The sequence below is a fragment of the Bison bison genome, unplaced genomic scaffold, assembly GCF_000754665.1.
Source record: "Bison bison bison isolate TAMUID 2011002044 unplaced genomic scaffold, Bison_UMD1.0 scf7180017864177, whole genome shotgun sequence".
Classification (NCBI taxonomy): Eukaryota; Metazoa; Chordata; class Mammalia; order Artiodactyla; family Bovidae; genus Bison; species Bison bison.
Window position 1 is genome coordinate 1,659,450 of NW_011494749.1, and position 26,404 is coordinate 1,685,853.

General features: G+C 38.7%; 1 protein-coding gene across 4 annotated transcripts in view; it reads right to left on the bottom strand.

Moving 5' to 3' along the window:
- MTA3 (metastasis associated 1 family, member 3) overlaps positions 1-26,404 on the bottom strand; it is a 211,343-nt gene that overhangs the window by 55,774 nt on the left and 129,165 nt on the right. For all 4 annotated transcript variants that reach the window (XR_825501.1, XM_010842311.1, XM_010842310.1 and 1 more), the window contains exons 6-8: positions 25,901-26,018; positions 9,797-9,899; positions 6,533-6,632 (exon numbers count right to left, since the gene is read on the bottom strand). Coding sequence is in view for 3 of the 4 variants with exons in the window: in XM_010842311.1 (XP_010840613.1) it covers positions 6,533-6,632; positions 9,797-9,899; positions 25,901-26,018 (321 nt within the window). In the remaining variant the exon portion in view is untranslated. The remainder of the gene's footprint in view (positions 1-6,532; positions 6,633-9,796; positions 9,900-25,900; positions 26,019-26,404) is intronic.

Sequence of the window (26,404 nt, forward strand, 5' to 3'; positions counted from 1 at the left end):
GTGATTTCTCTAACAATTATGTTAAAATGGTTAAAATGTATGGTTAATCACAGCCTAATGATCACATTCAAACTTGATAATCCACTACAATGATAGTAAATATGGCATGAAAAAAACCCTTTCAGTCAATAATGCTATAAAATCAGAAGAAACTAAATAAGACTCAACAAAGATGGGGAGAAGGAAATGCATCATTGTCATCATCAGCTCAAGAGTAACAACTAATATTTATTGAGCTCTCAGACACTGTTCTGAATGATCTACAAACATCATCCTGTTTAACCCTCAAGTTGATGCCACAAGGTAAGTCAGAGACAGGCTTTTCTGGAGACTGAAGGAGGACACGGAGGCACCGCCTGCTTTCCCTTCTAGTGAAGATGGGGCTGTGAGAGCCAGACGAGATCAGTGTTTGTGAACATTACCTTAAATGAAGATACAGAAACTGCGGAACACAATCACTTCTGGAATACTGATGGAAGCTCAAAAAGACTTGTGACATAGCAATAAATGAGTGGCCTTCCACTCAATCTGGACAGTCAATGACACGGTGAGCTCTATGCCCCTCAAGAGAACCCAGGGGCTCAGGCCCAGGCCCAAGGTATACTCTGGCAAGCCAATGCAGTTCCATCAACTTCTATATGCTTGGATACATATATCAGCAACTAATAGGGGCATGTCTGCATATCCTCTTCTTGTCCATCTATAACCTCAGGGCAGAAAGATTTTATTATTACCATTGCTGAAGAGGAAGCTCAGACATAGTGAGGTTAAACAACTTGCACAAGGCTATATAGGCCAAAAGCTATAGATCTAGAAGGAAAAAAACAAAGAATAAAAAAAGTACCTTCATTGTACACTCAAGTTCATGGCAGCATTATTCACAATAGCCAAAAGGTAGAAGCAACTCAAGTTCCTACTAACAGATGAATGGATAAACGAAATGTAATATATATATACAATGGATTGTTATTCAGCCTTAAAAGGCAGAAATGCTGACATATACTACAACATGGATGAACTGTCTTGAAAACTGTTATGCTGAGCAAGCCACCAAAAGGTAAATTTACGGTTCCACTTACATCAGGTACCCAAAGTAACCAACTTCAAAGAGATATAAAGTAGAATGGTGACTGCCAACGCCTGGGGACTGTTTGAAGGATCTGGGTTTTTACCCTAAGTGCAATGAAAAGACACAAAAATAAATAAAAAGACACTATCTTATATAAGATAAGGGACAGCAAAATCAAAGTTGCATTTTTAAAAGATCAGAAATAATACCGAAATTAGAGATGTTCCAGCATGTGATTTTCTCCCTACTAAGTCAACCCTTTCTCAGAACCAGACTTTAGCATCAGGAAACCTAAGTTTCTAGGTTTATGTAAGTTATTTAACCATTATCTCTAATATAGTCCATCCTAAAAGATTTCTAAGGCCCCCTAAAATCAAAAAGCTTTGAGTCCTACTCTCCTACCTGTTTTGGCACTCAGAGTCCAGACAAAGGAGAAACCCGGTACTTCTGCAAATACCTATTCTCAGAGACAGAGGCTTTACTCCAGCAATGGCTGCCTAATAATGCACGTGGCACTTGGCCCTGCCGGCCACAAGCAGAAAGGAGCAGTCTAGAACGTCCACCAGCTATTACTTAACCAACCACCTCTCAGTCTACTTTGTTTCAAGGAATTTTGCATCCACAATGCAGGAGGAAAGGAGAATGAATGTAGGGATTGTTGTAAACTTTTTTTTTTTTTCTTTGCATATTATACTAAGTATATTTAACATTTTAGTGAAACGAAGGTGAAATCTATGAAGCCTCTGTGATGTCAATGTTTTAACAAACATAAATCTTATTATATGGCTTAGACTAGTAGGGTTTGAAATTCACAACCCAGCTATGTTTGTAACAGGTCTCAAAATGAGGACGTTAGATCCAACAATCCTGCAGGCAGCACAATTACCTGCTCCCAAAATATTACTGGTGATTTGATAAACTGGCATAGACTGTCTTGGATAAGCAGATGTGTCAGCTGAGAGCTAACTGGAGTCCTCAGAGGACAAGTCACAGAGAAAACCACCTGAGCAGGGTGCCTAGGGCGCAGCAGCTCCACAGCCCTGCCCTTCTCCGTGCTCTCCAGATCCACAGTCTGGTCACCTGACAGAGAAAGGTACTAACCTGTGGCTCTGTGAACAATGAAAGCAAAATGAAAATCCAACTCTTCAAATTCAACTGGATGAAGCCATTGTCATTTAATGGCACAGAACAACTTAGCAAGCTTTCGCACATTATTCTTGGAAACAATCTTCAAAACTCATATTATCAACATAATATTAACTTTAAACCACTGCCATTCATTTTCATAGAAATGCCTTAAGATCTTGTATTTTAGCATCAAAGTAGTAGGCCCAGATACCACTGGGCAAACAGGATTAAAGGTGAAGGCATGACCTGTGAAATAATAAGAGGCAGTAACTTCTCCCTGCTTTCAAGACTTCTAAAAGATGTCAATTTTATGCAACTGAAAGTAATTCAATCGCAACACAAGAACATACAGAAAGTCCAAGAGAAGTTGAAGCTAGACTAGGTAGAGCAGGAAACCAAGACACATAAATGTTGTAGACAAAAAGAACCAATCGTCAGTGTTGCCTGATCGGAGACAGACAACGATGATGTTTAAACTCAAGCTACTTTAACAAGAACAAACCAGAAGAGGTAATCTGACGGAGAGAACTCCTCAGAAGGAGTCAAGATCCAAATCCTGTCTCTGAAACTGGCTGTACAAACAAGCTGTATACAAACACAATTTCCTAAGCCTCTGAGCATGCCGATGCTTAAAAAAATTATAATATAACACATAATTTAAGATAATAATGTAATTAAAAAGTGACTCCAAAGTGCTAAATACTAAACAAAATGCAAACAGAAGAGACGGTAACAACTGGAGTGTGAAAGCACCTACCAGAAGGCACGTAACAGGCGAGTACTGAAACTACACACACACACCATGCGTTTAAACTAAGATATAAAGATTGCATCCCCTTTAAAATGTTTCTTTTTACAATGGCCTTCAACAGAACAAAAACAAATACTGAATCCTGAAGACTGCCCTCTTCCCCAAGAAATTCATACGCTGTCCCACCAGTTACCAGCAGTGGGAAGCAGAGAGTCGCCGCAGCTGTGAGCCAAGAGCCCACACACCTGCTCTTCACCTGTCAGACTGAATTTAAGGCAAATCCCAGCCCCAGCTGTTTTATCACAAGAGCTCTGTCCCACCTCAGGAACTGGCTTTGTATTCTCACTCCTCAGTGTAGAGGGAATTTGCTGGATTACAACAGGGATAGCACCCTCTCCCCCTTAATAATCTGGGAACCATTATCTTATAAGAACATTGTCAAATCACAAGAGACTGACTACATAAGTAACAGTTTCTCTACACAAGGCAAAATCATGCAACATTAGAAAAAAAATTTGCAGATTTTATATGAAACAGTGTTATGTTATAGTGTCAGGAAAAACATGAGGGAGAGGGGAGGCACAGTATAAAACGCTCTTTTTAAATGACTTCAACTCTATGTTAAAAACAAAGTCATGTGGAACTTATTATCAGATATCAAAATTTAGTACAGTATGGTGCTTTCACAGGGACAAATAGGTCAATGAAACAAGAGACCAGATTAAGAATCCTAAGCATTTTTAGGATCAGGAAATAAGACAGAAGAGGCATTACAAAATTCTGAGGCAACAACAAATTCAATAAAAGATGCTGGAATAATTAATTTTCCATATGGAGAAAAAAATGAGACTGCTACCTCACTTCATTCTTAAAAATATAAACTCCAAATGTATTTGTCTTACATACAAAAAAAACTTCAAAACTATTAGAAAAAAAAGAATAATAATATAAGTGAAGAATGGACAAAGGATACATTAATCTAAAATACAAAAAAGAAAAAAATCTGAAAAGTCATTATGAAAACATGCTGCTGCTGCCAAGTCACTTCAGTCGTGTCCGACTCTGTGCGACCCCATAGACGGCAGCCCACCAGGCTCCCCCGTCCCTGGGATTCTCCAGGCAAGAACACTGGAGTTGGTTGCCATTTCCTTCTCCAATGCGTGAAAGTGAAAACTGAAAGTGAAGTCGAAGCCTCATTAAGTACTCAGGGAAATATAAATTAAAATAAAATAGCATGAGATTAGTAAAAAAATTTTAGTCTGAACATACCAAGTGTCCAGGCGTTGAAGACAATGTAAGGAAATGGAGGTAGAAAGAAGTACAGTCATTTACTGCTTAAAGGATTACAAATTTCTAGTATGGTGTATAGAATAATTTTGATGCATGTGGTCAAACTGAAAATGAGCACTACCCTATGAATCACTATGAATAATTATTCCAATTCTAATTACAGCCTAGAAAGCTGGCACACATGCTCAGAAAGGACATGGGTTAGAATTCCCAATGCAGCATCATGGGTAATAGCAACGGGAAAATGCTTTTCAAGCACTCCAGATGTTCACTGATTGGTGAAAGAATACATATATAATATGGAGTAGTATTCTGTGAAAGTATACTACAAGTATTACCAACCAGTAAAAGTGAGTGAAGGAGGTACATATTTATTAACATGGCGCCATCTCATCAATAAACAAATAGCAAAATGTAACAAAGTAAATGTAAACACATGTAAGACAATGTTTATGTTGTTTTTGGAAACATCAATACATAGCACAACTAGAAAAACAGGACTAGATACACAGTACACTTGATACAGCAGCTGCCTCTTCTCAGGAGGCAGTGATGATCAGGGTCAGAAGTACAGACAGAGGATGGGGAATAAGATTAGGGAGAGAATATTAGAGATTTCATCAATAATATAGTGGTAGAATGACTCATTGGAAAAGACCCTGATGCTGGGAAGGACTGAAGACAGGAGGAGCAGGGGACGGGACAGGGATGAGATGGTTGGATGGAATCACCGACTCGATGGACTTAAGTTTGAGCAAGCTCCAGGAGTTGGTGATGGACAGGGAGGCCTGGCGTGCTGCAGCTCTGGGGTTGCAAAGACTCAGCACAACTGAGCGACTGAACTGACTGATAGTGGTGGAAAAACCGTTTACTCCAAAGAACTAAATAAAATACTAAAATCTGCTTTATGTGGCATTGCATGGTATTTTATTATTATTTTATCCTCTGTACTATTCTATAATTTGCTAGTATATTGTTTACAATGCATAGAAAGTGGCTGAAAGGAAACATAACAAAACGTAAGAATATTCTACTTTGGGTAATGAGGACAAAACTTTTTTTTTTTTTTTTTTGGTTGCTGCTGTACTTTATTTTTGAATTTTTTCAGAATTGGGGAAAATTTTATATGTAGATAGTGATTAGATTCCATGTAGTTCTGATTCATATAAACTCACACATATACTTTTGCATCTAAAAATGCTAAGCAACCAAAATACAAACATATCTTGAAACCCCTAAATTTTCATAAAAAATAATGTAGAAACAAGATAATAAAACTCTTTTCTATAAACAGTATTCTAGTCTCTGAGAAAGGATAAAGAAAAAGGTTCCTTAAAGACTATAGACTATTAATGTTTACACCTCTAACTGTACAAAAACACAAGAAAGCTTTGTAAGAAACAAATTTGTCACACATTCTAGTACAAGTTTTTATATTATCATGATAAATATTTTGTGTAAAACATTTGAAACTGGAGTATAACGAGAAAGTAATAAAACCTGTAATTGTACTCCATCAGAAAACAAAACGCTAACTTTTATTATCTGTAACGAATATCAAACAACTTAACCTTGTCAAACCTCAGTTTTCCCATTTGTACTAATAACATGAGTATCATACCATGCCTATCTCAGAGGGAGTGGAAATCAATACAGTAAGGAAGTTCAAAAGGCAAAAATATGCAGGTCTGCTTTGCTGGAGGGTGCAGAGCAAGAAGCAAGTGCCAAGCTCTAGCCATAGCAGGCATCAGTGGTGTAATTAAACTGAATGTGGAAAGCCTCATTTGATCACCAAGAGAAGAAAGGAAACAGTCCTAAAAGATAGCAACCATAATATAATGAAATAATTTGGGAAAACAGAACTTTTTGCTAAAGACAGACAAAAGAAAAAAAAACTTTAAATACTGATACTAAATGGTCACTTTCACTTAAAAAAATTGTAAAGCACTACACGTGAGCTACAAACATTTATGTACATAGATATAGTACATCAAAAAAGCACAAAAGTCAAGACAGGTGGATCAGAATATTGAACTGTTTTCTCCAAAATGTTTTGTTTTAAATCATTTTGTGCCCACTCAGTGAACAGTCATTCCTGCTTGTCTCAGTTCACAAACACAAGGGGGTGACTTAAAAATGAGACAGCCCAGTTAAGTGACCAGCCAAGCCAATCCAACCTAACGGCAGGGCTCAGAGCCGGGAAGTTCTCTGGTCTATAACATTGCTGTATCAGCTGTTAAATTAAACAAGCAGCAGAAGAAATAATAAGCCCCAAATTTCAAACAGCATCTTACCAGGGTGATGTCTCGAGAAGCTGCAGCTGCACTCATATGCAAACTAGGTTGCCTTACAGAACTGCTACAATCAAGGGCTCGAGCAAATGTCCCAACAGCACTGGATAAAAGAGGAAAGGTTAAGGCACTGTTGTTCTTTTATCTTGAAAGAAAAAAAAATCTGGGTAGTAAATGAACAATTGTAATAGCCAAACAAGTTCTTTGATGTTTAAGAATCAAATATCAGATTAAAAAGTATCTTCTTTACAATTTAAGAAATGACAAGCCAATTCACTATACATATAGGTCATTATAATTAAGAAGTTTGTGTGGCATTAACAAGGGAAAGATCTATAGTGAAATTTCATGTAGTTAACAATTTGGTACACAACTGTGTTTCAAAAATGAGATATACATTAGATGCAGAGTTTGACTATTACTGTAAAGCAAGTTGTGACCACCTTTTTATCCCAAATGGTCAAAGTGGAGTAATGTTTTTCCCTTGAAATGAGATATCATCAACTGTAGCAACCTATTACAACTGCAGTTATATATTCCTTTAAGGAATATGTAACAGATTTCCATTTAAGGAAAGAAAAACAATTATCACAATACTGATTTAAATTTAATGATTTACAAGGCGTTCCCAAATATAGAGAACTCTAACTTCAAGAAATGAAACATGAAGAGAAGATTTCCTGCTTGTTGTCTACGCTTTAACATGTTAGCTGAGGAAGATTTTTTTTTAAGGTTTTAATTAAAATATAAAACACGTGCAAAAAGTACACACTGTACCACTCTTTCGTTACCACAAAGTCAATGCATCCATGTCACCAGCATGCAGGTTGAGACCCGGATCCTGACAGCACTCAGGTGACTCTTTGTGCTCCTTCCCAGTCACTGCGCTTCCCCAAGGGGAGCAAGCATCCCATATTCTAACGCCCAAGACGAGTTTTGCTCAACAGAGAACTTAAACAGAATCACGCACTGTGCACTCTTCATAACCAGCTTCTTTTGTTCAAAACCATGTTTGTGGGTTCACCTGTGTTGCCTGCTGTAGCTGTGTTCATTCGTCTTCCTTGCTATGGAGCATTACTTGGCATGGTGTCCCACCCCAACCCTACTGTTGATGAACATTTGTTTCCAGTCTGGGGCTACTACGGATAGTACCACTGCTGCCATCTGTATACATATCTTTTGGCACACAGATGTATGCATTTCTGCTGGGTATATATTTAGGACTGAAACTTTAGGGATGTGTGTGTTAGATGACAGCAAATAGTTTTCCAGAGCAGCTGTACCAACTTGCACCACAACCAATAGGATATGTGGGTACTGGTCGCCCCACCTCTTCACCAATGCTTGGCACTGGAATGTGCAGTGGTACTTAACTGGGTCTTAATTTGTACTTAGATTTAAAAAAAAAAAAAAAAACTTGAAAAAGATACTGGGAGTATCTCCTTGGTGCCTCTCATGCTGGCTTCAAGAAAAAAGAAAACATGGCCCTTGGCAATCAGGAAAAGGAAAGAACAATAAATTTGAAACTGCAAAGCCTACTAAATAAACCAAAATCCAGGTAACCTGTCTGGAGACTCCAGGCCAGCGATTCCACCAATAATTCAGTCCCAAATCTTCAGTCGCATCTGTTTCACTGATTGGCTCCTCCCCAGCAATGTACACTAACCAAGTCTCTCCATCTAATCAGTTAGTGGCTAGGCTTCCAGGCTCTGGAGTCTGAATGCCTAGCCACCAATAAGTGCATAACTTCCATGGTGACCAACACTGTGAACAGTACAAAGGATGGCCAAGGGCTTCTGTCCTTTGCATTATGACAAACATTCAACAAAAAACTAGAGAATATAATGGAGATGATTATAATCATGTCCAGATCTACCTCATTCTATTATTTTGCCATGTTTGAAGCAATAAGTATATACTGTACAGCACAGGGAAATACAGCCATTTCCCTGTAATAACTTTAGATGGAATATAATCTACAAAAATACTGAACCACTATGTTGTACACCTGAAACTAATATACTATTGTAAATCAAACATATTTCAATAAAATAAATAAATCAAAAACTAAGCTAAAACAGGTAATATTTTGCCACATCTGGTTCATTCTTTAAGGAAATAAATATTATAATTTCATTAGAGCCCCCATATACATTCCCAGAACTCATACATGCATACATAATATGCATGTGCATACATAAGCCCATTAATGAAATAATAAGACATTGTTTGCATATTATAAATTTTTTCTTTAAAGTCTTTATTGAATTCGTTACAATACTGCTTCTGATTTTTTGGTGACAGGCATATGGGATCTTAACTCGCCAACTAGGGTTTGAACCCATACCCCCTTCATTGGAAGGCAAAGTCTTAATTAACCACTGGACCACCAGGGAAGTCCCCACTGTAAACTTTTTTTTTATCAGTTGATCATACTTTTTCTTTATTCAATACTATTTTTGAGGTTTATCTCTGCTACATATAGCCCCATTTCATTCTTTTAATTAAATTCATTTTAATTGTTGTAAATACTCTATTACTAAATAAACCTCAATTCACTCATCAACTGCTTGCTGATGCGCTTTTAGGTTTTTTCCAATTTTTTTGCTATGACAATGCTATGATAATATCTTTTACTTGTTTTGCAGCAATTCCTTCAAGAACATTATTTACTTTTATAATTGAAAAAATAAAGCTAAACTTCTAAAAAACAAAACAAAAAAACTAGACTTCTATCCCATTCATTTTCTCAAGAAAAGGGGCAAGGGGCACACAAGACAGTTGGGGAGCCGGACTCAGAACTCACAGGAAAGCCTTACACCCAGCAACCGACCTTACTCACGTGTGGCTGCAATCAGAGGCGCACATGATTACTTACACCTGGATAGTCCCTCATGGGCTTAAAGGAGATCACTGCTTTAATTAAAGATACGGGATTTCAGCTGTTGAATTTCTTCTTTATAATTTTTTGTAGTGCTTAAATTTTTACAAGGAGCATTAATTTTCTTAATCAATAAAAATTAATCTATTTTCATTTTTAAAACAAAAACTAATGCCAATAAATCAATATTACTAAAATAAATAAATAAATCATAGTATTTAGGAAGTAATGTGATACATGTTAGGCTTTCTTACACAGAAGAATACAACCAATGGAAAAAAGTAGAACACGAAAGGAAAACTCATAAATTTTCTATGAATTCTTTTATATTACACACGTGTGTGTGTGTGTGTGTGTGTATCTTGACTAAACAGTGCCATACTCACCGGGCTACAACTAAAAATTGGTCAATCTGTCGGTCTGTAAGTGGGCTATTTGGGTCCCAAACTTTCACTTCCAATTTTGACTGTTCTCTCTCATCTGATTCTCCTGTCCAAGAAGAAAGAAAACGGAGTCTTGTTACTCATAAGGCACATACACTGCCACACATGATTGATGACTGTGGTTACCACATTAAAACTGTAAGGTAAATGTTCATGGTTTGTGTACATTTCTTCAGATAGCAGACGTAGAACACTCTGTAAAGAGAATGTTGATAACACAACCAAACTAACCATGTGATGTCTTCACTTAGTCATCAACATGTCTTTCCTGAGTATCCTAAGCCTTGCTAAGGGAGATAGAGACAGAAAAGAAAGCTCTCTTGCAAGACACTCAAACAATGGTAAAACTTACTCATAAAGAACTATGACACAAACGAACAGGAATAGGTGTCACAGAGACACACACACGACTGCAAGATCCTGAAGAGGAGAGAAACATTTCAGGTCAGCTAGGGAATGATGTCATGCGCGAGGGGGCATTCCTGCTAAAAACTGAAGGGTGTGAATGCACTGGCAGGGGGAGAGAACTGAAAGTAAATGAGAATAGGAACAAAGTCCTGGGGTTTTAAGATGTGGTAGAAAAGTAGCAAACTTTGTCAGGAATGCATGTATCAAAGGGAACGAGGACAGACAGCTGTAAGAAGTGGGTTATAAAACTACTACTGAAGATGCTGCACAGGTTTTCTGAATAGATGTCTGTTTGGAAGTAATACGAAGCCCTTGCCTTTTTAGCAGGAGAGTGTCAAAACGAGAGCCAAATTTCACATCTCACACTTCGCAATGGAGCAATTTGCTCTACAGAGATACGTGATACAGACAGAGAGACAAGGTACTGACAGGGACAATAAAGAGCCTGGAGAGCACATTTAGGGACATCAATGACAGACTGGTATAGCGGGAAGGTTTCCAGTCTCGAGAATTACTTAGACAGTGTTGGCATTAACAGAAAAAAGGAAACAAGAGACTGAGGGAAAGACTGAGGCTAATACAAGATGCTTTGTTTTAGGAATGTGTCACAAGGAGACAGAACCATCACTCAAGATATCATGTTAGGACAAAGGATAGTAATGGACTGGACAGACAACTGGATTCTAATTTATAGCTATGAATTGTTTTGGTTTTGATCATAGCATGTTAATATCAAGCAGAGTGACTTGCACTGAATGACAGGCTCTGAGGCTGAACATCCCCTAGAGGCTGATGAATCCAGGCTATGGGCTTATAATGTGTTCCCTCCGAGGCTGGGAGGAAGCAGGAACTGAGGTTCAGGAGGAGAAAGAGGGATGGCAGAATCCGCCACCAGACCATCTGCAGTCTCCTAATCACAGCCGCTGCTGTCAGGGGCGGGGAGTGGGGGCGGGCCTGTCCATCGCTCCCTTTTCAAAGGCAGGTAGGTAACCAAAAAGCAAACTGCCACCACCAACAAAAGAAGCACAGACAGACCAGAGTGAATACCAGTCCAAAGACATACAAGGTGTTTAAAAGGATTTTGGTTTTCATTATTTTTCCTTACAATGCATGCTGAGCCACAACATTTAACTGATTCATGTTAAAAAACCAGTTACAAACCCCAAAGTCTGTAAACATGAAACTTCTGAAAGAAAAATGATGCAATTTTACTTCCCTGTATCTTTAAGAAACATACTTTTAAGTAAGATGAACAGTAACAGTCAAAAAATATATATTAAATCTATATTTGTAATCTGTATTTTCAAATAATACAAAATGAAATGAAGATGATATTCAATATGAAGCCCCTTCTATTATATATTCCAAGATGTAAGGCTAATAAAACTGATCATTGACTTTTCAAATTCAAGTTAGTTAAATTGATAAACTTCAATCCTATCCATACATTTTGTAGCATACAGAATAAAGAGAATTCAGTATAAGAATTCTAAATAAATTTGCTATAAACAATAAGAAACCACTCGAGTGTCTTTCTACTAACAACTGAAACATACAATACCTGGGATGGGAACAAAAATAACAAGAACAACAACAAAAATACAGAATGTTCTGTTTAAAGGCACTCTAGACAATTCCCCATTTTGGATTCACCACATACCACATTTATATCAGTTTAATTCCTTTTCACAAGGGAAAATCTTTCAAGAAGCTCTAGAATCTGTATAACCAAATACTCAACAAACCTAACAGCAATCTGGAGAATGGTCTTGGGGAATGTACTATGAGCCAAAGACAGAACCAAGATGAGTTGTATGCTATGGCCATGTTCTTTCGAGTCACGGCAACAATCTCACTTTCCTCCTCCATTTATGATAATCTGGGCAATTCCAATCTGCTCTGGTCCCACGTTCACCCATGCAGATCTGTCTAATCTGTGAATCCCTACAAACTGTATTTACCAACTGATCACATGACTACATACAGCATCCTATTTTTTGCTTCATATGCTCCTCTTCATAATTTTGAAAAAATATAGATTCAGCGATGATTTTAAATGTTCACTCTAACCCTTCAACTACAGTTTAAGATTTCTAGAAAGTAATGACAAACTACTTATTAAGAATGCCCCCAAAGAGCACAAAATGTTCTTCAAAGACAGGAGGAACTAAAGCTGTATGAAGATGGCATCTTACCCCTCCTTTGATGGACAATTAGATACATTCTTTGTTCTAAATATAATTCATTTTCTCTACAAAAACCATCAGAATATATTATATTCAATTCAGAAACACAGATGTCATTTATTACTATTTTTATTAACGCTATAAAAGTTCTGGGCATTGTTTTAAGTTATGCGTCAAAGGAATAATAAGTTACAAGAAACAAATACTGTGTGATATAACTTCTATGTGCAATCTTAAAAGCCAAACTCGTAAATACAGAGTAGAATGGTGGTGATAGGGGGCTGGAAAGGGGGTCGGGGGGAACAGGGAGATTTTGCTTCAGAAGACACACTTACAACAGTAGGTAATGCACGGCATAGTGATTACAGACAGCAATACTTTTATTATCAACATAAACTTCAAAGTTGCTAAGACCCTAGATCTTTCTTACCACCACAAAAAAGAAGTAATGATTATATGACACAATAGATAGCTAATGCTTTGGTGGTTATCAAACTGCACCATATAAATGTAATCATATGAAAACATTAAACATACACTGTTATATGACAATTATATCTTAATAAAAATAGGTTTTAAAAATAAATTATAAGAAAAGTAAAATAAAAAAAAGAATATCTAAAACTGAATGGCATTCCAAAGAGAATGAAAACAAAAATGTAAAAAAATAAAATTAGATAAATAAATCACATATATTATGCCAACAAAAATATAAACACTAAGAAACAAAATTGAAAGTGGTGTTAGTGGTAAAGAACCTATCTGCCAATGCAGGAGATATTAGAGACATGGGTTCGAACCCTGGGTCCAGGAAACCAACTGGAGAAGGGAATGGCCCACTCCAGTATTCTTGTCTGGAGAATCCCATGGACAGGGGAGCCTGGTGGCTACAGTCCCTGAGGTCGCAAAAAGTTGGACATGACTGAAGCAACTTAGCACTCATGTTTATATAAAGAAATTACAAGGCTTTCAGAAAATATAAGATGACAAGTACAGAAGATTTCAAAATCTTCAGTTCAGTTCAGGTGCTCAATCGTGTTTCCCTCTTGGCGACCCCATGGACTCTAACACACTAGACTTCCCTGTCCATCACCAACTCCCAGAGCTTGTTCAAACTCATGTCCATCGAGTCAGTGATACCATCCAACCATCTCATCCTCTGTCCTCCCCTTCTCCTCCTGCTTTCAATCTTTCCCAGCATCAGGGTCTTTTCCAAGGAGTCGATTCTTCGCATCAGGTGACCAAAGTATTGGAGTTTCAGCGTCAGAATCAGTCCTTCCAATGAACATACAGGACTGATCTCCTTTAGGATTGACTGGTTGGACCTCCTTGCAGTCCAAAGGACTCTCAAAGAGTTTTCTCCAACACCACAGTTCAAAACCATCAATTCTTCAGCACTCAGCTTTCTTTATAGTCCAACTCTTACATCCATACATGACTACTGGAAAAACCATGTCCTTGACTAGACGGACCTTTGTTGGCAAAGTAATGTCTCTGCTTTTGAATATGCTGTCTAGGTTGGTCATAGCTTTTCTTCCAAGGAGCAAGTGTCTTTTAATTTCATGGCTGCAGTCACCATGTACAGTGATTCTGGAACCCCAAAAAATAAAGTCTGACACTGTTTCCATTATTTCCCCATCTATTTCCCATGAAGTGATGGGACCAGATGCCATGATCTTCGTTTTCTGAATGTTAAGTTTTAAGCCAGCTTTTCCACTCTCCTCTTTCACTTTCATCAAGAGGCTCTTTAGTTCTTCTTCACTTTCTGCCATAAGGGTGGTGTCATCTGCATATCTGAGGTTATTGATATTTCTCTCGGCAATCTTGATCCCAGCTTGTGCCTCATCCAGCCTACCATTTTGCATGATGTACTCTGCATATAAGTTAAATAAGCAGGATGACAATATACAGACTTGACGTACTCCTTTCATGACTTGGAACCATTCTATTGTTCCATGTCCAGTTCTAACTGTTGCTTCTTGACCTGCATACACACTTCTCAAGAGGCAGGTAAGATGGTCTGGTATTCCCATCTCTTTAGGAATTTTCCACAGTTTATTGTGATCCACACAGTCAAAAGCTTTGGCATAGTCAATAAAGCAGAAGTAGATGTTTTTCTGGAACTCTCTTGCTTTTTTGATGATCCAGCGGATGTTGGCGATTTGATCTCTGGTTCCTCTGTCTTTTCTAAATCCAGCTTAAACATCTGGAAGTTCCTGGTTCACATATTGCTGAAGCCTGGGTTGGAGAATTTTGAGCATTACCTTACTAGCATGTGAGATGAGTGCAATTGTGAGGTAGTTTGAGCATTCTTTGGCATTGCCTTTCTTTGGGATTGGAATGAAAACTGACCTTTTCCAGTCCTGTGGCCACTGCTGAGTTTTCCAAATTTGCTGGCATATTGAGTGCAACACTTTCACAGCATCATCTTTAGGATCTGAAATAGCACAACTAAATTCCATTGCCTCCACTAGCTTTGTTCGTAGTGATGCTTCCTAAGGCCCATTTGACTTTGCATTCCAGGATGTCTGGCTCTAGGTGAGTGATCACACCATCGTGATTATCTTGGTCGTAAAGATCTTTTCTGTACAGTTCTTCTGTGTATTCTTGCCACGTCTTCTTAATATCATCTGCTTCTATTAGGTCCAGACCATTTCTGTCCTTTATTGTGCCCAACTTTGCATGAAATGTTCCCTTGGTATCTCTAATTTTTTTGAGGAGATCTCTAGTCTTTCCCATTCTACTGTTTTCCTATTTCTTTGTACCGATAACTGAGGAAGGCTTTCTTGTCTCTCCTCGCTATTCTTTGGAACTCTGCACTCGAATGGGTATATTTCCTTTTCTCCTTTGCCTTTTGCTTCTCTTCTTTTCTCAGCTATTTGTAAGGCCTCCTCAAAAAACCATTTGGCCTTTTTGCATTTCTTTTTCTTGGCGATGGTCTTGATCACTGCCTCCTATATAATATCATGAACCTCCGTCCATAGTTCTTCAGGCACTCTATCAGATCTAATCCCTTGAATCTATTTCTCACTTCCATTGTATAATCATAAGGGATTTGATTTAGGTCATACCTGAATGGTCTAGAGGTTTTCCATACTTCCTTCAATTTAAGTTTGATTTTGGCAATAAGGAGTTCATGATCTGAGCCACAGTCAGTTCCCGATCTTGTTTTTGCTGACTGTATAGAGCTTCTCCATCTTTGGCTGTAAATAATATAATCAATCTGATTTCGGTACTGAACCTCTGGTGATGTCCATGTGTAGAGTCCTCTCTTGTGTTGCTGGAAGAGGCTGTTTGCTATGACCGGTGTGTTCTCACCACATGACAAGACGGTGGAATAGAAGCATGTGCACTCATCTTCTCCTGCAAGAACTCCAAAATTACAACTTGCTGCTGAACAACCATCAACAGGAGAATGTTGGATCCCACCAGAAAAAGATACCCCATGTCCAAGGGCAAAAGAGAAGCCTCAGTAAAATGGTAGGAAGGGTGAAAGCACGTTTAGAATCAAAACCCCATACCTGCCAGAGACACTTGGAGGTTCAAACAAAACCTTGTGAGCACCAGGACCCAGAGACCCCACAGAGGCTGAGCCAGAACTGTGTTTGAGTGTCTCCTGTGGAGGTATGGGTCAGCAGTGGCCTGCTGCAGGCGCAGGGGCTCTGGTTGCAGGAGACCTGGTCACACAGCCCGTGGCATAAGCCCTCTTGGAGAAAGCCGCCATTAATCCCACCATAGCACTGCCGACAGCAGATGACCCACAAACTGCAAAACAGTAATACCAAAGACATTCTTGCACTGTTAAGAAAGTTCTAGGACCCACAACAGATTCCCCAACCTGGGGATCTGGCAAAAGGACTGAGAACCCCCAGGTAATTTGACTTTGCAGTGGGATTTGATTACAGAACCTACACAGGACTGGGGAAACAGATTCTTTGAGAGCACAAACAAAACCTGGTGTGTACCAGGACCCAGGAGAAAGGAGCAGTGACCCCACAAGAGACTGACCCAGACTTGCCTGTGAGTGTCCCGGAGTCTCCAGGGGAGGTGTGGGTGGGAGGTGGCCTGCTGCAGGGTCAGGGGCATTGAGTGAGGGAGTTTGTGCATGGGACCTTTTGAGGGATTACCTCCACCATAGTTTTGTCTCAGATCAAACAACAGGGAGGAAACACAGCCTCACCCATCAACAGAAAACTGGATTAAAGATTTAATGAGCATGACCCCACCCATCAGAACAAGACCCAGTTTCCCTCACAGTCAGTCTCTCCTAACAGGAAGTGTCCATAAGCCTTTTATCCTTATCAGTCAGAGGGCAGACAGAATGAAAACCACAACCACAGACAATGAATCAAAGTGATCACATGGACCACAGCCTTGTCTAACTCAATGAAACTATGAGCCAAGCCATGTAGGGCCACCCAAGAGGGATGGGTCATGGTGGAGAGTTCTGACAACACATGCTCCACTGGAGAAGGGAATGTCAAACCACTTCAGTATTCTTGCCTCGAGAACCTCATGAACAGTATGAAAAGGAAAGAAGGTAGGACACTGAAAGATGAACTCCCCAGGTCAGTAGGTGCCCAGTATGCTATTGGAGATCAGTGGAGAAATAACTCCAGAAAGAAAGAAGAGACAGAGTGAAGTTGCTCAGTCATGTCTGATTCTTTGCAATCCCATGGACTGTAGCCTACCAGGCTCCTCCATCCATAGAATTTTCCAGGCAAGAGTACTGGAGTGGGTTGCCATTTCCTTCTTCAGGGGATATTCCCAACCTGGGGATCGAACCCAGGTCTCTTGCATTGCAGGCAGACACTTTACCATCTGAGCTACCAGGGAAGCCCAGAGGCAAAGCGAAAACAATGTCCAGTTGTGGATGTGACTGGTGATGGAAGTAAAGTCCGATGCTGTACAGAACAATATTGCATAGGAACCTGGAATGTTAGGTCCATGAATCAAGATGGCAAGAGTGAACATCAATATTTTAAGAATCAGTGAACTAAAATGGACTGGAATGGGCAAACTTAAAATCTTAAGGCTATTGTTTTTGTACAAGTATTTCAACTTAAATTTAACAAATTGAAATTACTTTTGAAAGCCAATAAAATAATTCAAATATTAATCTCTACATACAAAGAATATTATCATTACTGGAAGAAATAATGAAAGATTATCTAAACTGGGTGGGATTATAATATACATTGACAGTAATCAAACCATATTGTATTGGCAAGATAGAATCAAAACCCACAGAAATAAACCAGATCATATAATTCATTATTTGAAATTTTAAATATTTTTGTAATTATGTCAATATTAACCAACATTTATTTTGTGCTTACTATGTCCCCATAACCCTTTACAATAGGGTTTCTCTGTAAATAGCATATTGGGGGAGGGGGGACCAATAACTGTTGGGTGGGTGTAATCTTGTGTATTAGAAGATATTCAGCAGCACCCCTGATCTCTGCTCACTAGATTCCTGTAGCATCTCCCCATCCTCCAGCTGTGACGACCAAAAATGGCTAAAATGTCTATAGACATGATCTCATGTCCCATGGAAGACAAAATTGTCCTGGGTTACAAATTAGTACTTTTATACAGTTGCAACCAATTATCTACCTGCACTACTTGTTATGGTCTGATGTTTTTCAGTTGATTAACATCCACCACACTACAGGAAATACATTCTGCAAAATTCAGTTCAGTTCAGTCGCTCAGTCATGTCCAACTCTTCGCGATCCCATGAATCGCAGCACGCCAGGCCTCTCTGTCCATCACCAACTCCCGGAGTTCACTCAGACTCACGTCCATCGAGTCAGTGATGCCATCCAGCCATCTCATCCTCTGTCGTCCCCTTCTCCTCCTGCCCCCAATCCCTCCCAGCATCAGAGTCTTTTCCAGTGAGTCAAATCTTCGCATGAGGTGGCCAAAGTACTGGAGTTTCAGCTTCAGCATCATTCCCTCCAAAGAAATCCCTGGGCTGATCTCCTAAATAATAGTACTTATGAAAAGATAGGACAAAACTTTAAAGACCTATGAACTTGGTAACCAGAGCTCTTAAAAAAAAAAAAAAAAAAGTAGCAATCATATAATAAAAATACCAACACAGTTAAATCTCTACTGACATTTGTACTAATCACAAAGGTCAGTCAGTCCTTTATCTCCTTAAATCCTGGACTTCTACTTCCTCTACTGAGATGTAGGTCACTGTGTACAGTTTCAACAAAACTGAAAATAAAATCAAGAGTGCAGGTTTTTACAAAAATTGGGGAAAATATTTTTCATCCATCTGTAACTCCAAGATGACACATACACTTTCAACACAGTGAAAGCACCCCCGTCTTTGAGGCTACTACTTGCACTGGAGGATGGTACTTTAGTAGAATTTTCATCTTTTGTTTTTCTTAAACACGCTTCATCTCTGAGAACAACTGCTTGGAAAGGCCTCAGATAACTGACATAATTTCCACACTATACTGATACTTTTCTATTGACTGTATATGGGTTAATTCAAGTTTTAAGAGCATATAAGGACACATCCTAAATTCCCAAATACAGACGAGAGCTACTTACTTAGTAGCAGCAGGCAGCGGTGGCCCAGCAGAAGCAACTGGAGTAAGCAGCGGGCGCTGTGTTAAATGCTTTACAGGAGTTACTTCACTTTATCACCACAACACTCTGATGTGTTTTAGAAAAAGCAATGGGTACTTGGAAAGGTTAAATAATTCTCCCAAGGTTATTCAGCTAAAATATAGTGCAGCCAGATTTCACCCAAAATTGTGAATCCAAAGTCATTTTCCTTTAATAATTTAATGTTATAATACTTTTTAGTTTTTTTCTTAAAATTCCAGTGTTACAATACAACTAAATAATAATTCAAAACTTACTACATATGACATCTTTTTCATTGGAAAATTCTTTAGCTATTTATTCAAACTCAATAAAGATTTTAAACCTTAAAAGCAACTTTTACCTTCGTTTGCAAGCTACATACTCATCTTCCCAGATCTTGTTAGACAGTGTTTGTTTCCAGAGTTTGTTAGACAGTGGGTAGCCATAAATGAATTTTTAAATTCTGAAGCCACAAAAAAGAAATATTCACCAGCAAGACAAATGGCACAACAATGTCTTAAAATTCACCAGGACACGTTCACAAAGAAAGCAAGCCTGTAAAATATTCTGGCATGGTGCTGATGCTTCCACCTCCTTAGGATATTAATTCAAGTTCTACATCCCATGCCAATGCATACTGGAATCTGGCCACTGGTCTAAACATATCCATTTAAGAGGAGCAAAAGGGTTATTAGTACGCACAGACCGTATCAAGCCCTAAATATCTGTTCTTAAAATGATGTTTTCTATTACTTGATTTCTCTGCAAATAGGTACTAGCTGTGAATGAGTTTCTGTGATGGCAATGTCTGTGTTTTTCAAATGTGTTTTAACTGACAATGTATCTATCTGCCACCCTAACTCCTTCTCCTCAGAAAATACATTAATTAGAAAAAGGAGGTTCTTAGGACTTCCTTGGTGGTCCACTGATTAGGAATCTGCCTTCCAATGCAGGGAATGCAGGTTCAATCCCCACCCTCAAGAACTTCAAATCCTCACTACGATATAATGTAGAATAAACTATTGCATTTTATATGTGATTTTATTTCCTTAAAAATTTTTTGTCTACTTTAAGCTAGGTAGATATGCTTTCCAATTACACAACTCTAACCAGCTTTATGCATCTCAGGGGCAATATCATATTTAAAAATTTTTCAGGTAGATGGGAACTCATGAGATTTTGTGAGCTGATTTTTCTGCCCACTATAACCTTAAATACCCCAATTTTATTACTTGCTTCAGCATTTATCTTTACACGAGCAATACACAAAATTTTCTAGGCTTTCTATACACTTAGAACATAAGCATGTTCAGTGCTGAAGAGAGAATCAGACACTTGGAAAAAAAAAAAAAAGAAATTAGAGCATTCCCAGATGGTTAGGGGTTATTTAACTTATATGCAGAGTACATCATGAGAAACGCTGGGCTGGAAGAAGCACAAGCTGGAATCAAGATTGCCAGGAGAAATATCAATAACCTCAGATATGCAGATGACACCACCCTTATGGCAGAAAGTGAAGAGGAACTCAAAAGCCTCTTGATGAAAGTGAAAGTGGAGAGTGAAAAAGTTGGCTTAAAGCTCAACATTCAGAAAACAAAGATCATGGCATCCGGTCCCATCACTTCATGGGAAATAGATGGGGAAACAGTGGAAACAGTGTCAGACTTTATTTTTTGGGCTCCAAAATCACTGCAGATGGTGACTGCAACCATGAAATTAAAAGACGCTTACTCCTCAGAAGGAAAGTTATGACCAACCTAAATAGCATATTGAAAACCAGAGACTTCACTTTGCCAACAAAGGTTCATCTAGTCAAGGCTATGGTTTTTCCTGTGGTCATGTATGGATGTGAGAGTTGGACTGTGAAGAAGGCTGAGCGCCGAAGAATTGATGCTTTTGAACTGTGGTGTTGGAGAAGACTCCTGAGAGTCCCTTGGACTGCAAGGAGATCCAACCAGTCCATTCTGAAGGAGATCAGCCCTGGGTGTTCTTTGGAAGGAATGATGCTAAAGCTGAAGCTCTAGTACTTTGGGCACCTTCTGCAAAGAGTTGACTCATTGGAAAAGACTCTGATGCTGGGAGGGATTGGGGGCAGGAGGAGAAGGGGATGACAGAGGATGAGATGGCTGGATGGCATCACTGACTCGATGGACGTGAGTTTGAGTGAACTCCAGGAGTTGTTGATGGACAGGGAGGCCTGGCGTGCTGCGATTCATGGGGTCGCAAAGAGTCAGACACGACTGAGTGACTGAACTGAACTGAGATGATTAGGATTTGGAGCTTTCACTGTCACGGCCCAGGTTCAGTCAATGGTCAGGGAACTGAGATGGCACAAGCCAAAGTGTGGCCAAAATGTTTTTAAATTAACTGATTAAAATAAAAAATTAAAATGCTTCAGTAAATATATATATACAAATTTTAAGATGAAATTAAAAATACAACATTGTAAATCAACTATACTTCATAAAATATATTCAATTTTTTTCTATAAAAAATGAGAGAAAAAGAGCTACACAATCAGTAGCTCTTTCAGTACTACATTTTAAAAAGTCAAATAAGAGACAGGGTGCTCAGGCCTGGTGCACTGGGATGACCCTGAGGGATGGGATGGTGAGGGAGGTGTGAGCAGGGTTCAGGTTGGGGAACACATGTACACTCATGGCTGATTCATGTGAAAGTATGGCAAAAACCATCACAATATTGTAAAGTAATTAGCCTCCAATTAAAATTAAAAAAAAAAAGAAAAAAAAGTCAAATAATAAAAATAGCACAAAAGATTACATGAACAATACAGTCTACATAGTTTTGACAAGGGGAGAGATCAAAGTTCAGGGAAGAGTAACAAAGGGCTGCTGAGGGGGTGGAGAGTGTGGGCCAGGTGCTGCGGACACAATGCGCTAGGGGCACTCCTGGCTCTCGGTCTCTGTGGAGATGGACTTGCTGAACATTTCACAAAGGGCCATACATCTGTCCAAAACTCAAAGAACTGCACACAGAAGTGGGTGAAATGCACTATATATAAAGTATACCTTAACTGAAACAAGGAAAAAAAAAATCTGTAAATGATTACTTGGAAGCCAACTGTCATTTTGTATAAAATTTCAGACACACCATCTTCAGTTCAGTTCAGTTGCTCAGTCCTGTCTGACTCTTTGCGACCCCATGAATCACAGCACGCCAGGCCTCCCTGTCCATCACCAACTCTCGGAATTCACTCAGACTCACGTCCATCGAGTCCATGATGCCATCCAGCCATCTCATCCTCTGTCGTCCCCTTCTCCTCCTGCCCCCAATCCCTCCCAGCATCAGAGTCTTTTCCAATGAGTCAACTCTTCGCATGAGGTGGCCAAAGTACTGGAGTTTCAGCTTTAGCATCATTCCTTCCAAAGAACACCCAGGGCTGATCTCCTTCAGAATGGACTGGTTGGATCTCCTTGCAGTCCAAGGGACTCTCAGGAGTCTTCTCCAACACCACAGTTCAAAAGCATCAATTCTTCGGTGCTCAGCTGTCTTCACAGTCCAACTCTCACATCCATACATGACCACAGGAAAAACCATAGCCTTGACTAGACGGACCTTTGTTGGCAAAGTAAAGTCCCTGCTTTTCAATATGCTGTCTAGGTTGGTCATAACTTTCCTTTCAAGGAGTAAGAGTCTTTTAATTTCATGGCTGCTATCACCATCTGCAGTGATTTGGGAGCCCCAAAAAATAAAGTCTGACACTGTTTCCACTGTTTCCCCATCTATTTCCCATGAAGTGATGGGACCGGATGCCATGATCTTCGTTTTCTGAATGTTGAGCTTTAAGCCAACTTTTTCACTCTCCACTTTCACTTTCATCAAGAGGCTTTTGAGTTCCTCTTCACTTTCTGCCATAAGGGTGGTGTCATCTGCATATCTGAGGTTATTGATATTTCTCCCGGCAATCTTGATTCCAGCTTGTGTTTCTTCCAGTCCGGCGTTTCTCATGATGTACTCTGCACACACCATTTTAGCTTAGCAATTTCATTTCTGGGAACATGTTTTCCAGTTATATCCAGAGTACAAAATTATCCATTATCTAAAGGATACTCAATGCACTTTTGTAAAATTTAAAGATCAAATGCTTTCAAAAATAAAACAATAAAGTCTAAGATCAAACATTAAGGACTATATAAATATCTGAAATTATTTTGGGAACACAAATTGATTTGTACAGATCAGAATGCCAATAAATGCAATCTCTCAGCCTATAATGGAGAAGGAAATGGCACTCCACTCCAGTAATCTTGCCTGGGAAATCCCATGGACAGAGAGGAGCCTGGTGGGCCATAGTCCAAGGGGTTGCCAAACAGCAGCAGCCTATAATAAACTACTTACCATCTCTTTAAAACACACACACACACACAAAACAAAACAAAACTTCTAAACACAGTTGAGTGCAGACATGGCAATCTGTTCTCAAAGCTTAGTCATTACTGACTGACCTTTCCTGGTACTGAGTTCATAAAAATGCAGAAGTCTGCAACCTCGTGTTATCCACAGCCACCCATCTGCCCACCACGGACAATGATAACCCACCAACCACACTGGCTACTATGGTTCACAAACTCCACCTTGAGTTGATTTAACTTTTCTGCATATACTTCCTATTGGAAAGCATGGTAAAGAATGCAAATTATAAAAACTTTAGGAATAATTTCTAAACCTCTCTATGACAAAAATTCTAAATTTCTGTATAACAAAAATAAATAAAACATTTAAATATAAAATCATTAAGATTTTTTAAGCGAGGAGGTAACAGGTGCAATACTCACAGACAAATACTTCTACATTTGTTTATCTTTAATATGCAAAATACTCTTGCCAATACATATAAATAACCAATAGAAAATACACAAGAAATTTACAGAATAGTTAAAAATAACTAAGGAAAGCATAATTTCAACTTTTAAAAATAATAATAAAAAAAGCAACAACAAATGAAAAGCTAATACAAAAATGTGACAAAATGGGGGCGCTAATAATCTATCAGTGAATGCATCTGATTTGCTCATACAAAAATTACAAAAATTTTTGAAGGGCAAAGTGGCATTTTTAATACTTCCAGGAAGCTATGCTTGAAAAATGTTTATGCAGCATAAGTATGTGTAAAGACTTTCTAGCAGTATCATTTGCTCAAAATATGTAGGGACTTCCCTGGTGCTCCAGTGGATGACTCTGCATTCCCAATGCAGGGGGCCGAGAGTTCAATCCCTGGTCAAGGAACTAAGATCCCACATACTGCAACTAAGCCCTCGCACTTGAGTGCCCCTGCTCCCCAACTAGGAAAGCCTGAATACCACAATGAAGAGCCTGCACGCTGCAGTGATGACCCAGTGCAGCCAAAGTAAATTTTTTTTAAATGTAAACACCTAAATGTCTATCAACAGGGGTACTGGTAAAGGAAATAAATTATGCCATATCCAGGCAGAATTAAGAACTCTACAGTCACAAAAAGAATAAAGCACTCTTCTCGTTAGGAAAGATGCAAAAGGTACACCATTAACTGAAAGAAGCAGTTGCAGAGTAACCTGCAACTTGCCACTGCACAAGGACCATTCCTGAATGGATTATGAGCCACTGCTGTTACCAAAATAAAATATGGGTTTTGGCTTTTTATACTGTTCATGGGGTTCTCAAGGCAAGAATACTGCCATTCCCTTCTCCAGGGAACTATGTTTTGTCAACCTGCAGACATGAAATTAAATGACGCTTGCTCCTTGGAAGAAAAGTTATGACCAACCTAGACAGCCTATTAAAAAGGAGAGACATTACTTTGCCAAAAAAAGTCCATCTAGTCAAAGCTATGGTTTTTCCAACAGTCATGTATGGATGTAAGAGTTGGACCTTTAGGAAAGCTGAGCACTTCTGAACTGTGGTATTAGAGAAGACTCTTGAGAATCTCTTGAACAGCAAGGAGACCAAACTAGTCAATCCTAAAGGAAATCAATCCTGAATATTCATTGGAAGGACTGATGCTGAAGCTGAAGCTCTAATACTTTGGCCACCTGATGCAAAGAACTGACTCCTTAGAAAAGACTGATGCTGGGAAAGACTGAAGGCAGGAGGAGAAGGGGATGACAGAGGATGAGATGGTTGGATGGCATCACCAACTCAGTGGGCGTGAGTTTGAGCAAGCTCCAAGAGTTGATGATGGACAGAGAAACCTATGCAGTCCATGGGGCCACAAAGAGTCAGACACAACTGAGTGACTAAACTGAACTGAAATACGGGTTTGGAATGAAGAAAAGGGTGTGGTGTTCATTTTCTATATTACACTTTATTTTGTGTTTCATTTTTTAAATGTTAAGAATGTTTTTTACTTTTCAAATCAGAAAATAAGGGTTTTAAGTATACAGTTATGACAAAAAAAAGAAAAATTAAGTCTTGCTAGGAAGATATGCTTTTAAAATGTAAAGTTTTGAGTCTCTCTGGTCTACAAACTTCCCAGTTCAGCCAAAATCCCCACCAGAACTTAAGTGTTCACTAGATTCCATGGCTACCTCAGATAGATGATGTGAAGGCACACAAATCTCAAAGCATGAGTCTGTCACATTACAATACAAGTTCAACAACATTAACGCTCTTAAAGTTGTATTTAAAAGAAAAATACAGGTAGAAAACTCATGAAAATGTGAAATGAAAAATGAATAATTGATCAAATAAATGATTATTCATTGCTGTTTGTTGTATTTCTAAAATTGGAAGAGGTCATTACTTTTAAACTTTGGCCTGAAAGTTGTTTTTTCCATCTGATGAAAATACTCAAGTTTCAAGGAAATTTGTTTTCACAGGATTTGAAACTCAAAGAAAAACATACCTTCTAAGAGCATTTCTGGAATGTCTGCTTGATATCTAGGTCCCACTCTGATTTCACCTTTGTCAGCTAATAGTGTTTTCACTGAGGGATCATAGACCAATGAATAGAAAAAAGTATCCTGGAAAAAAAGATGACAGAAGACAGAAATATCGACATAAACGTAATTCCTTCTACTTTTTATAAAGCAATAAATCCAGTGTCATAATAATGAAACCATAAAAACTCCACAGAGCATAAAATTTCATTTTGGTGAATAAATTCATAAATCTTTAAGGAGAGCATAATGTTACTATCATCAGGTAAACAGTATAAAATTAAATTAAATGAAAACAAATAGCTTACAATTGAGGTGGATAATAAAGTGTTACTATTATTTGTTTAGTTAGTCTAACAGAAAACGATTAATTGCTCTAAAAGTTAAGCTAAAGTCAAATAAAGAACACTGAAATCCAGTGGTCATTTTAAAGCTGTAAAGCCCACCCCAAACACTAAGGGTGCCTTCAT